General features: G+C 30.9%; 1 protein-coding gene across 2 annotated transcripts; it reads left to right on the top strand.

Annotated features, from left to right (window-relative positions):
- The first annotated feature begins 6,830 nt into the window (after positions 1–6,830).
- Positions 6,831–10,768, top strand: LOC100789606 (NAC domain-containing protein 76). 2 transcript variants are annotated; one of them, XM_041018211.1, is made up of 4 exons: positions 6,831–7,048; positions 8,725–8,925; positions 9,286–9,557; positions 10,076–10,768. In XM_041018211.1, the coding sequence occupies exons 2-4, from the start codon at positions 8,757–8,759 to the stop codon at positions 10,619–10,621; spliced, it is 987 nt and encodes a 328-aa protein (XP_040874145.1). In that variant the 5' UTR covers positions 6,831–7,048; positions 8,725–8,756; the 3' UTR covers positions 10,622–10,768. The 2 variants fall into 2 exon arrangements, with proteins under 2 accessions (XP_040874145.1, XP_003531470.1); XM_003531422.5 differs by lacking the exon at positions 6,831–7,048 and adding an exon at positions 7,114–7,330.
- Positions 10,769–14,768: the final 4,000 nt, after the last annotated feature.

The raw sequence follows: 14,768 nt of genomic DNA, 5'->3' as shown, positions 1-14,768 counted from the left end.
AGGAGATTTTGATAGTAACTCAGTTTGGAAGGCAATGGAAATAGCAACGACTTGTGTGTCTCCAAATCACGACTGAAGGCCAATCATAAGTGTGATAGTAACTGAACTGAAGGAGTCTTTACCAATGGAATTTGCTTGAATCCTTTGTTCTCAAATATAAGAAAAACACATTTTTTTAATCTTAAATATAACAAAATTTCAACTAGTTTTACCTTCATTAATATATCTCAAAATTATCCTTCTTTTAATTGAGGTGCTAGTTTCAATGGTTTTTTCTTATCTTTGATATCAAGTTCCAATAATAAATGATAAGTTGAGAAAAAAATTATTTTTTAATTGAAATTGATGCAATCAAATGTGATTAACTAACTTTTCTATTTAAACATTTTTTTCTTATATTTGAGACCAAAGAAAGGATAATAGTGCCAGCACAAGGGATTCAATTAAACTGGTCGCCATGAATCTGAGTACCGAAGTTGTTCCCCAGGCAAGGTAAAAATTAAGCTACCCTATATGCACTACTCTTCCAATAAATCTTGCAACCAACTAAAAAATAACTTAACAATATTTTTAGCAACCTGGCGTGCTGCCTTAGATGTCATCTACCCAGATGGTTTTGTACAAACCAACTTTCACTCCAGATTTTGTGAAGGAGGAATGGAGGGTCAACAATTGCTTCACTCCTAGACTGGGATGCTTGCTCCTATTGTCTCTTTTGCTTCTCATCCATGTTTTTTTCCTCAAGAAAGTTATAACTCCCACGAAAAATATATGGTGTTGATGTTCTTTTTCAGGATTGTCTGAGCCATCTTTTCTGATATCTTGTGAGACATTAGACACAATTTCAATAAAATACTTAAATAAATTAAAAATGTCAATTTCAAAAACAACAACCACAACTAATCTTCCAAAATGGTCGGGTCTCTACGTCTTTCGCAACATTTGTTCCCCTTGTCCTCCTTAATACCATACTTTTTACAAGGAGTCTCGTCATCACTTTGCCTTTTGCAAATGCCTTATGCGTGGTCAGTTTTGACTTGAATGACCTCCATCTCATTCTCACCAATAAAATGATCTTCCTCCTAGCATTTGAAATTTCAAAGTGTTCCTTCATTACAAAATGTTACTTAAGAATTAGTGAATACCAAGAATATGCATGTTAAGTACATCAAATTACCATAACATAAAGAGTTTAGTGGAAATACTAGAATGTCCTCCCAAATCATGTTCTCAACTTATAACAAATGTCCTGATTACGATGCAAAATACAAGCCTTTTTTTTCGATCAATGACCTCCCAAATAGGTCTTGAATTTAGTTTTATAAGGACTTGAAGTTTTCTGATCAACATGAACTAATAACCTCTTCATCTAAGCGCCTAATAGTCAATCTTCTGAGTTGTGTGGATTGTTTAGTCCTCTTTACCGTAGATTGTGAAGTAGCTAGCTTGGGAGGAGGGGAGCTCGTCATGTGCCTATTCAAACAAAAAAAAAAACAATTAAGGTCAATTGCAAGTATACAAAATTAATAAATTGTAAATACAAAAATAAATATACTGAAAAATGATTACATTATACAATATAGCATAAACATTATTTATATATAACGTAATTAGATAGGAATATTCTCCCATAAGTCTTGATAATGATCATTATGATTTGCATGTTTGTCATTCACTTCATCTTCTTCAGTGATGGTAGGCAGGCATGCATCTAGAGAAAGATAGACTCTCACAAATTTTCATTTCATGAAAATTTATATAGCAATAATCAAACTTCTATCGAATCATGAGAGGCAATGCTTGCCCATCACCTAAATCCATCCCTGACTGTGATCCAATCAGGTGTTTAATTTTTTGGATGAGCAAAAGCAAAGCCCAATCTTTGTTTTGGAGTCTTCATAACGGATTGTTCTTCTGGTGTGGACAAAAGTAAATGTGATTGGTTAGAGTTTTTTTTTTTTTACACTACATATATTATTTGTTTCATGATTATTGACTGATATTTATCTTTCACGAATGTGATTCAAATCTACCTTTTAACTTTATCAATATAATTATTTGCTTATAAAAAAAATAAAATAAAGTCAAATCAGGTGTCAAATTGTTCTAAAGATTCTTAATTAACATAAAGACTATAGCATAATATTGCACAGGTGGTACCATGCATATACATAAAGTTCACTGACAGTCTAAATTTTTTAATCCAAACACAATGTCTAAGAGAAAATTATTCAGGTTTGAGCTTCAGAGAAAATTAGTAAGTTATGATCAGAATTAAGGGGACTAATTAAGTCTTTCAATAGAGTGTTCAATCTGAGTCAAACATGTGCTTATTTGCAATATGATGAGTGCGAAAATCCGGGAAGAAACCAAGTGTAAAATGAGATTGAGAATACGGTTTTCAATTTTAATGTCTCCAAAAACTAAGTCAAGAAGCGGCGCTCTATACCTTTTTTGGATTTTTGTTTACTATACATAGCGCAAAAACTGGTTCATGAGGTGCTAGCGTTCTGGCAGCTCCAACTTATCCATGCCACCAAAGCATGCATATCAATTTGGTAGTTTGAGATGCATTATAATATTGTTATTATTGTAACTTATGGCATGGTTGGTTGCATTGTAATTAGCAGCTACACTTCTCTACTATTGAGGAAGAAAACATCAACTTGTATCCAAGTGATTTTCAAGAAATTCAACTCTATGCTGACGAGGACTATGTTATTTTGATCAATTTTCACACGAGTATATAGTGTAAACTTACATCGCAACTAATCACAGTTAAAGATATTTTTAAAATAACTTTAACACCGACTTTAACATAGATCTTAATATTAATCTGAGTTATCTTGTGTTTTTTTATTAGTTGTGTCCTTACTAATTGACAAAAAACGTTAGGCATTAAAATTGTCACCATTTATAAGACTTTTTGTATAATAGAAATTAATTAATTTTCGTAACTTAATAAAACATAAATTGTTAGTATAACCCTTACAGATCTATACTAATAATACGATATATATGTATTGTATTAAGTATTAACATTTGATGTACTGATTAATAATTTAAATATTTTTAAATGCATGTATTATTGTTGCAAGACTGATAATATATATCAAATTTTTTATACCAAATAAAATTCTCTATTAAGACATGCATTTGTTAGTATAAGCGTGTGAAGTCTATATTAATAATATGATTTATGTTAGATAATGACTATACTAATAAGAAAGCCTAATACAAAATACTAAAATAGACTAATACAATATATACTAAATTGTTAGTACATGACAGTCTTTTTTAGGATTGTATCCCTGAACTCTGATCTTTTTTGTTGCCGGCTTCTGACACATTTTGTGCTAAGCTTGACCGCTTATTATATCAATTATAATCATGTGTCTTTGCTTATATATAAAAAAGGGTACATGATGGTTTTTTAAGCGTTTATATATATAGTCATTATTGTATTGTACTCATGGAAGTATTGTACATCATTTTGTTCAACAACTATGTCATTATGAAAAATATCATTCAGCTAGGAGTGAAAATTTCATTTCTTTATTATTAACCATTCATTATATAAAATATAAGATTGACTTGATGATTGAAAAAAAAAATTACAGATTCAAACCATTCTCATTAACATTATATTAAAAACTAACAATTAAAATTTGTCAATAAAAAAAAACATCCAATTATGTATAAATCCAACCAATTCGGTCCATCTAGTTAAAAAAAATGGATTGATTGGATTGAATCATCTAATATACTTTTATAATTTATGGGGTGAAGTAAATCCAAAGTTCATTCGTTGAGCACAAGCTTTTAAGGGACAATTAAGTTCTAATTTTCACGGAATTTAGATATAAAAATGTGTCTATATATATTGAACTTTATATTATAAAATTAATTTTAAAAAATAAAAAATAATATTGTATACTTTAAATGAATGGATTGAATATCTGTCATAAAAAATTATTAGTAGGTTGAATTTTTCTTAATCAAATGAATCTTAGAAGAATTAGATTTTTTAATACATTATTAATGGATCATATATATATATATATATATATATATATGAATCAATAATTTATTTTCAACTTAATCATAATACAGCTCAAAATTTCTTCAACCCGCTCATTTGACACAATGACATGCACCTGCATTCACCACGCATCAAATATCCAAATTCAAACTAGCTAGGTATCCATTGTACTCATTCTTCACAGCAAGAACTAGTTATGTATAGTTGTCCTTTGAATCAAGAACGTGTACCCCTCAACGCCATTCACACCTACACCAGACGAGGGCATGCATAGGATTCCCATATCTCTTAATTAAGCCAAAAATATTAATGTTATGTAGTGTTCGTAAAGGTAACGGCACCAGCCCTAGCAAGCAAGATGCATGTGTACATAGTATAGTATATTATTTACAATTAACATGAAGCTAGATAAAATGGTTATAAATGATTCAATAAATTGGTAGCTAGGAATTAATAGAGATGGGTTTTAAAGAGAGGCCAATGTCTTAATAATAATGAGGGGGGTTTTGATTTGATTCATTCATTACGTTCATCTGCGTGGTTGACCAGCTAAGTAGCATAGTGTGAGTTTATTTTTCATGTGCAATAAGAGTGGGGAGGTTGCGTAGGAATCCCTTTGGTGAATTTTGTGAGTGTGAGATCAGTCACTGAAACAAAGCCTTCCAGATCCCGGTTTTGCACCTATTTTGTTATGAGGATTTATGTGACCGAGACCTTGAATTGTGTATTCTATGTTGGATCAGCACGTGTATAAGCCACGGACTTTAAGGAATTTTGCTTTCTCTCTTATACCCTCTTTTTTTATTTTTCTTATTTTTTTAACCTTTCATTCTTATAAGTTTCTGCAAATAATACAATGGCAAACCCCATCCCCATCCTTGTGACATTTTGGGACTATTATTATATCCACCTGACCCCACATTAGAATTTCAGAAATATAAAATATACTTAAGCAATTACTAACGAAATTGGTAATTTTAATGGGATGCGAATAGTTATTTTACTTTTTATGCAATCTCATCGTGTCACGAAAAGAAATTACACAAAAATAAAAATAATAAGAACCATTTTATTTTATTTTCTCGAAAGCTAAAATTGTCAAATATATACCATGAAAAATCAAGTTAAATTTATTTATTTATACATTTTGTGTGTGTGTGTGTGTCTTTGTTTTTGAGAGAGGGAGGGAGGAATTATAGTCCAAATATTTCGATGCAGCCAAAGTGAGCAATCTGTTCACAATGGTATTAGAAAAATTATGAGAAAAAAATTCCACATGACCCACTTTAAGATATTGCGAGCCTCTTGACAATAAGTATTAACAGAACCAAAGTGCTTGTCTATATAAAAAAAATTAAAAAAAATTAAAGATGATAGAGATGTTTGGCATATATACAGACAATTTGTTGCCTTTCACAACATATTTTCTGCTTCATTTCGGATACATATATGCTAAACAAGGTGTGTTGTTATATGGTTAAAATTATATGTGATCGTTAGATGCGGTCAGCATGTATGACAAAAGGTAATACACATCTTTGGATCAGAAAAAATTTCAAGACAAAGGTGTGGTCAAGGACATGTTATGTATCCATTTATTGTGTACTAGCAAACAAATGTGGTCTCAAGTAACCACCAAAGTTTGCCATCTTTTTCAATGGAACATAGCAATTAAAATATAAAGTATAAACCAGCCAGAAAATAAGCAAAAATAGAGGTTAAAAGAGCAATAATTAGGGCAAAATTACACAAACTAGGTAGAAAATTAATTTATGAAATTTGTGGGGGCTTAAATGGTCATTTTTGTTTAGCTTGCTTTAGCTTAATTAATTCATCTATTATTGTTACCGCCTAGGATCCGGAATCATGATGCACCATCCATAGGTAAGCTGCATCCCAATAACCCAAAAGATTTAAATTGGTAATTAACTAATCAATTAACTAATATTGCGTATGCTCTTTGCTTGCCAGAGAATAACGACTATATATACACATTGGTAGACTTGGAACTCCTAAGTTTGACACTTACACTGAATTTGATGCAAATTCTTCACTTTTATTAACATGATTCAAGGATAGCCGCTGGATCCTCATCCTTTGATTAGTTGACTGCAGCTTTACAAAACGCTAAATACATTTATAGAGTAATTAATTATCATAAGTATAAATTAAAATATATAGATATACATAGCTAGCTCTTAACTGGCTTAATTAAACCGGCCGAAAAGAAAGCACACGCTCACTTGTACAGGTTCTAGGATATAGTTTGGACTTGTGAATCATGATAGTATTTGGAAAATAATAACATTTTTTTATATAATAACGTATGTGTAATTATATATAGTCTTGTTAGAATAGTTATTATATTATATAATTACATTAAGATGCATGTATTAGGAATATTGGAATGAGCAGAAAATGCCCTCGATCTGTATCATTCTTCTTTGACTTTGACTAATCCGCGTGAGAGTACTAGTGATCAGAGACCGATACATTTTCATCTTGTAATTAAATTAAAGCATAAAAATATATACAACAATAAAACAAAAACTACCCTTTTCTTTTAAATTCACTGTTCATAAAAGTGAAGAATTTGCCTCAAAACAAACATATATATATAAAAAAAAAGGAAAATGAGGAAAAAACCAAATGAAGTTACTGTGGCTATATTAGATTAGCAATTGATAGTTAAGCATATTTTCTTCATTGTAATGACGCGAAACATGGGAGGAAGGTCTCCCATTCAACGGACATTTACCAAAGCCTATTTTGTGTATTATTCTTACCCATACAATGCATACTATGTCTATATATGTATTATATACAAAATAAACTACCCACTTGAAAGTTTATAACATAACATGGGCCAAATGGTGTCATGAACAAGCTCCTTCAATTGCTTCTTATTAATAATGTGCATTTCTGATATCATCATAAGTCATAACACAGCTAGCTAGCTCTCAGTGTACTTAATAATTTATTTAATTATTCTTCATTTTGCTTCAGGTAAATATGTAACTAAACTAAAATAAAAGTATAGTTTTTATATATTTCTGCGCCCATTCTTGGTTGTCAGTCCTTGTTTGTGAAGCTAGCAATATTTGCATTGATCCACTAATCTCTCTTTCTCTCTCTCATTCTCTCTTAAAACCCACGTCCGTGCCCTTGAAGCTAAGAAACAGTGCAACCAAAGACTCCTCCAATCTGTCTGTGTTTTCCTGTGTAGTTGTTCTTTGTCTGCTTTCCTTTGTCCTTAGAGAGGGTTTCATTTTTTGCGTATCACAAAAGGTTTGTTTGCTTTTGTTCTCTTCTTTTTGGCATCACTTCTTTGTGTGTCATGAAACCTTTTTGCTTTCTTAGCTTATTTTCTTTTTCTTTTTTCTATTTTTCGTTTTCTCCTGGCTTCTTTTCTTTGCTCCTTGCTTTATTACATAATTTCAGAAACCCTTTTTGGATCTTTTAGTAGTTCTTGATTATAATTTTTATCTTTGCTTAATTCATAAATTTTTCTTTCATGTAGCTCTTGTTTTAACTAGGTTAATTTGAAAAAGATATGTTTGTGTGTGTGTGTTTGTGTTTCAAACAGAAAATTTTAGATGTTAGGAGAGAAGCAACGACGGTTTGATTTGTGTGCCTTTTGGTTCTTCACTTCTCCCTTTAATTAATTTCATTCAACTTAGTTATCAGTTAATGAAGTTATATATATATATATATATATATATTGAACGTTTTTGACACATAGTTGCATACAAAACCATATCAAGATGAAGACTGATAACTTTTCCATCTTTTTCTCTTTCATTTTTCTTCTTGGAACTATGCTTAATCCTTTCGATCATGCACGTAACACTTGGTGGAAACGAATTGTTTTTATTTGTTTGAACCAATCCTTGGATATGAGCATACATATTCCTCTCTTTCTGCTGTTTCTAAGGAACTGTGTTCTAAAGTATATACTACATAGTGATGTAACTAGAGGGAACGAAGCATGGACAATTTTTTGTTCTTGTTACTGTTCTAATAATCTGTAAGCAGTTCAACATCATGGAATATATAAAAAGGTTTAGATATTCTGAAACTGAAACTGCTCAACAACCAGGGACATGGTCGTGAAAAGTTAACTATCTAGCTTTTCTTTTAGATTCTTCTTAGGGTTAGCACTCAGATTTAGATTCCTCGTGTCAGGAAATGTCTCCTATTATGCATGGAGAAGGTTTTACTTTTACATCCAACATACCCATTAATTTCCTTTGTATATATAAATTTATGATTTGTACTACTCTTCTACTTTTTTGTCTTTGATTTTTTATCCACAAAATTCTGGTTTACATATATATAGGAATGTAGCTAAACAATGGTCTTGGAGAATATTATATAATCTTCAATGTTCCTCCATGTTTAGTTTATTTATTTTATGGTCATAAAGTACCTTTGTGACAGTGAATATGAAGAAGAACTTACATGATCTCGAGATTATCAATCTTTGGCCATCATTTTTAATTTCTACTTCATGGACTACTAGTATTTTCATACCTTTCATGAGAATAAAACTTTTTCATCTACCCTTCCATAAGCAAGCCACGTACCCCTGATTTAATTAATATATGTAATTTTATATCAAATTAAATTGTTTAATCATCATCTTAATAATACAATTGGATCTTTCTCTTTTTTTTGTTCAGGTAGCAGAGTCAAAAACACTGCAGAGTACAAAATGATGCCAGGCAATGGACAGTTAACAGTTCCTCCGGGCTTCAGGTTCCACCCTACTGATGAGGAGCTTCTCTACTATTACCTGAGGAAGAAAGTTTCTTATGAAGCCATTGATCTTGATGTCATAAGAGAAGTAGATCTCAACAAACTTGAGCCTTGGGACCTCAATGGTACACAACACATTCATAATAAAAGAGATATATAGTTGGTCTATATTTCATTACCACATAATGTTATGATACAGAAGTAGCTTCTCTGCTACAAATATAAACTTTTTTCAATAGAAAAACTCTTAAAAACACTTCTAATTTTGTATCCAAACAAGCTCATAATATACTTAAATTAATACAGATAAAGTCATAAAATCATGCATATATGATATATCCTTGTCTTTGCACTATTCTTAATTCTATCTAGGGTTTTATTAGGATGGAAAGAAAGACAAAAATATTTGTTAACTATGAAGGTTATAATGCTTCTTGAGTTTTTGTAACATGAACTAGTTAACATATATTGGTGCTTCTTTGCAGATAAGTGTAGGATTGGGTCAGGGCCTCAGAATGAGTGGTATTTCTTCAGCCACAAGGACAAGAAGTACCCAACAGGAACCAGAACAAACCGAGCAACTACAGCTGGGTTTTGGAAAGCAACTGGGAGGGACAAGGCCATATACCACACTAATTCCAAGAGGATTGGCATGAGGAAAACCCTAGTTTTCTACACTGGTCGTGCTCCTCATGGCCAAAAGACTGATTGGATCATGCATGAGTATCGCCTTGATGAAGATGATGCTGATATTCAAGTGAGAAAACTATACATACACATACACTTAAACTATATATGTTCATTCTCTTGATCTTTAGATTAAGGGCACATTTTGATGAATGAAAAAAACTTACTTAAGTATTTATTTAATAAGAATTTATTTTAATGAAAGCTTGTTCATAATCTTGACAGTTAAATATGATTGAAATATGTTAAAAATAGTTTACAAAGAAGGTCATGAATCCCATTTTGAAAATCCAAATAAACTTTGTAATTAAAAACTTTCGAACATCCTTTAAGTTAAGGATTTTGAAACAAGTCCATTATATTCTTTAGTGAAACATGGCAATATTATATTTGTGAGAGCAATGATTTTTTAGCATCCCACTTTTCCAAACACCTGATTAACACTCATAATTTTTCTTTATCTCTCTTTTTTTATCACATTATATTACCTGTATGACTGTATATCACATATAATTCAAATAATGGGTCCTGTGGATCCAACTTAATAGCCAGATATAATGACAAAGTGTTCTCGTGTGTTTCTTGTAGGAAGATGGGTGGGTGGTATGCAGGGTGTTCAAAAAGAAAAGCCAAAACCGAGGTTTCCAGCAAGAAATTGAAGAAGAAGAGCACTTAACCACCCATATGAGAGCAAGTGGTCATTGCCAGGTCCTAGAGCCAAAGCATCATCACATGCAACAAGGACTCTATGATCACTACAACTTCGATGGGACAATGCATCTCCCACAGTTGTTCAGTCAAGAATCAGCAGTTGCACCACCCACAAATTCTTCCTTGGCCTCATCTATGAATGCCATGGACATCCTTCAGTGCTCTCAAAACCTCCTGAGGCTCACAACCACTACTGGCTGTGGACTTAATCTCATGCAGCAGCAACAACAACAAGGAGAGAGGTTCAGTGGTGACTGGTCTTTCTTGGACAAGCTACTAGCATCACACCATGGCATGGATCAAAGCAAATGTAACCCTCCTACTCATCATCAAGGTGCAAGTGTGGGAACTTCAGCTCAGAAATTCCCATTTCATTACCTTGGCTGTGACACCACCCATGATATCATGAAATTTTCCAAGTAGGAAGGGATATTGCATTTGAATGTGTTATTATACCTAATGTGATCATGAGGTGAGAAATATTTGGTTGCTAAGTATGTGTAATATGTAACATCTTGTTAGATACTCATTATTGAGATTCAACTCATTAATTTATCTTTTACTTGGGTATCAATTGTATATATATATGGCTATGATCTTTTTCGTTTAATTAGGTATTTAATAGCATGCTAGCTATCACGAAATATCTCAGTGCATGAGGTACCCTAATTCCCCTTGCTACACATAAATTATTTTTTATAAGTGAGATATATTATACAGAGCACAACGGCCTCAATAATCATCTATATATCTACAAACTAAAAACACACTTCTTATCCTACCCATGAAACTATATTCTAACCCATACATCAATTTGAGATTAAAGGGAGGGGGGTACCCTTTCTCATTCTAGCACCAAACCTATATGACATGACCTAACCTCAAATCCATCACCATAAAGAAGTCACCTACCATTCTGAAAAATTAATTCCATTCCAAAGTGACCATATATAGGGACCAAAGTACAGCATTCCAAATCACCATCTAAAGCTTTTCTTCCCACCTTCCTCCTCTAACAAGGGCCTGAAATTTCAGATAATGCTCAAATAAGTTTAGATGAATCAGAAAAACAATACCGATCCATTTGTTTATAATATAATATGCCAACTTAATTAGTCCAAAATATACGGCGTGCCGATAACAATTAGAAAAAACTTAATTAATTATTAGATATAGGAAGGTAAATACATCCAAACACACACGCACGAATGAAAACTAGCTATAAATCTGAACTGTATATAAGTATAACAAACAAAGATAATGAAAATGAAAAGTTAATTGTTAGTCACATAATTACTTGAAAAATTATGTATTTCTTTATTTAGCTTTCTCATTGAAATATGGTATAACGGTTTATATTTTCATTTCTCATTTATCACAATAAAACGAGTTCTTATTTAATATGTGCATACAGAGTGACTCCAATGAAAACACTTAATTGTTGTTATAAAAGAAAACTATAAATATAGACCATGAAATCATATTTTAATGTTCAATATATTAAAAGAAAAATATACATGATTTTTTTAAAGTAATTATATAACCATCCACTTATAATAATGATCTTTCATATATGATTGTATGATCTACATTTATAGATCTCATTAATAAAATACTCTCATACAGTCATCCATTATATAAGTGGAACATATCAAGTGAGAAATGAGAACTATATATTTTAGTAGTATATATAATTACACATAAAAAATGGTCACACAATGACTTAAAAAAGTGGCACATCACCTCTTTTATGGTCTATGAGTGTGTTTGGAATAACACCTGAACTACAATAATCACATGGAGATACTTTGAAGAAGTTGAATCTTCACATCTTTTATCGATGCGGAGGGTGGCAATCTACGTTTCATATGAAATTTCCTATGAAATTTCTAACATGTATGTACACTCTATATTTATAGTTTTTTTTTTCTCATTATAAGAAGTCTTATATTTTTAGCAAATTTTTTAAATCCAGAAAGAAAATTTCAAGGGTACTCTATCTTAAGCTTTCTAAGTAAGTTTTATTGTCGTATTAACTTACCTACTGTTAGAATAAAAAAAAAAATTAAATGTGAGAATCCTCGTATACAAACACACTATAGGTGTAGTTGAATAGTTATACTACTAAATCTGTATTTTTTGGGTTGATATTAGTGCACCCGTAGTGCTTGCTCTCTATATTTACATTCTTCGCTTATCAAAATAAATAAACCATATAACTAACCTGCAGGCAACCATAGCTTGTATTTATATCTTCTATATTTTACTAATATGGAAGAATATGTCAGTCCATTTCGAAAGTGACAATGATAAAAAAAAAAGAAGACAAAAACCAAAAAAAAACAGGTGGAATTATGATTAACAATATGTATCCAAGTAACATTGTCCTGGACCTGGACCTTGTGCTTATCGAATAGGAGATTTATTTTTTAAAAAAAAATCAGACTCTAATTAATTTAAAGTTCAATGAAACAATAATTATTTTGGTAAAAAATCAAATTCAAATAATATCCTAACAATTTAATTTTAACATGATAATCAGATTAATCACTTATGTTGATTAAATATGCAGTGGTCTAAGCACGCTGATGAAAACTCCATCTATTCGTACAAAGAAGACACGACGTTACACTAATTCTGAGTGACTCAGCAAAAATGTTTTTCAAGCATATCATCAATTTTAGAGACAAACAACTGAAATAATCTGTACCACTCCTTTTTTGGGATTCAATCTTAACTGGGCCTAGTAGCGGCTGCTAGAAGTTTTGATTTTTCATGAGAGGAGTGGATATGCTAATGCCTTATATAAAGAATATGGTGGCTTTAATTTGTATTCTGGTACATTTAATTTATATTGGCCCAAAGGTCTCCATCTATATCTTTATAAATAAGAAAACGTGTAATACTAGAGAATCTCAATATCATTATCATGTATTCTAAAACTGAAACATCCTCAATCCGAAAGATAAATAAAACGTATCACTAAGAACTAATCAATAAGCAAAGCCACATAAATTATGTAAAAGTAGTACTAGGAAGCCTTTGTAGGACGATTATTATTATTTGTTATCCCTTTATATATAGTTTATAATTCAACTAGTGGTCTAGCTGGACCATTAGTGTTGATCAGTTGGAATTTAAAAAAATGCTAAAAGCACAAAAAATCTTACTTAGAAGATAGAAGATCAAGGTGCATAAGCTTTTGTTTTAGGGGAGAGTTGCTTAATTAGGTCACAGCATAAGTCTTAACAAAGGTTTATAGTGAATTAGTATTAATGGCCAACAACAATAAATAATCACTAGCCGGGTGTCTATACGATAGTTTCATATTAATTAACATAATTTCTTAAGCAGTGACCTATGTAGTGACCTATCTGACAACTGCTTATTAATCATACGATAATTATAACAAAGCGGTCAATCAACTTCTGTTTCAGTGGTTAAATAAAAAATTAAATAATCTAAAGAAGGAGGCGAATTGAAGTACATCAACCTTAATTATGACCATTGGTATACAGTTATAGTGTTCAAATTTGCATCTTTCATATTCTGTGTCAAAATAAATATTAAAACACACGCGTGTTGTTTTCACATTAAACTATTAATTATGACCATTCATATAAAATTGCATGTATGCATATTAATCATTCAATATCATAATAAATAGTCAAAATTAAAACACACAAATTATGAGTTTCTTAGTGTGTGCGTGTGAGAGATCATGAGGTTTCAAGTGTGTGGGAGAGTAAGAAGAATTAATAAACGTTAACCATTATATAATGTGCTTGGTTTAGTGATAAAAAAAACCTATATATGGTGACTCATACAAAATCATGATTAAATCACCAAAAAAGTAATTATTTGTTGCTTTCAAAATTTATGATGAGTTACTTGCCATCAGTCCAAACAACACACCCTATATAAATTGTGTGTCCAGTCCAAACATACACTAATTAAATTATGTGTGTCTACTCAACTTTAAAACAAAATGAAACCTATTTGATTAGTTGATTTTTATCAACATCGTGATATTTTTAGTAATTGCTAGAATTTACAAATTACTTTGATATTAACAAACAAAATTTTGTTTATTGAAACAATATTTTTAAAGTTGGGAAAAATATATAAAATAAAAAATAATAATTGGGAGAAATTATATATGAAATTTTAAACACTATATATAGAATTAAGAAAAATATAAGAGGTATATATTATAAAAGAGAAAAATTATGGAGAATTCTAAGAAAATGCATACATAATTAATTTCAGAAATAATAAAAAATTAATGTATTATTCATGGTTAGATAGGCCAAATAACAATGATACATTAGCCACTAATAATACTTATCATTAAAATTAAACATTGTACTTCTACGATAACTTTTACTTTGATATAATAAACGAATGAAACTAGCTAACAGACGTGTTCAAACTGGCCATGGAGGGGCAGTGAACAACGTTAAAACGAACATAGCCACAGCCACAAGTTAAATTGAATATAGGAGAAAGATATTTTGAGACCTATTCGGAATGTATATACTTTATTGAACAAGAAAGAAAGAAAGAAAAA

Source organism: Glycine max, chromosome 8, assembly GCF_000004515.6.
Source record: "Glycine max cultivar Williams 82 chromosome 8, Glycine_max_v4.0, whole genome shotgun sequence".
Lineage (NCBI taxonomy): Eukaryota > Viridiplantae > Streptophyta > Magnoliopsida > Fabales > Fabaceae > Glycine > Glycine max.
The sequence above is the reverse complement of the archived record's forward strand: the minus strand, read 5'-3'. Positions and strand labels throughout refer to the sequence as shown.

Excerpts from the sequence above, each read along its gene's own strand:
- LOC100789606 (XM_041018211.1), top strand. The coding sequence starts at position 8,757 with ATGATGCCAGGCAATGGACAGTTAACAGTTCCTCCGGGCTTCAGGTTC. Across the intron at positions 8,926-9,285 it reads TGAGCCTTGGGACCTCAATG|ATAAGTGTAGGATTGGGTCA; the intron begins GTACACAACACA and ends GCTTCTTTGCAG. Across the intron at positions 9,558-10,075 it reads AAGATGATGCTGATATTCAA|GAAGATGGGTGGGTGGTATG; the intron begins GTGAGAAAACTA and ends TGTTTCTTGTAG.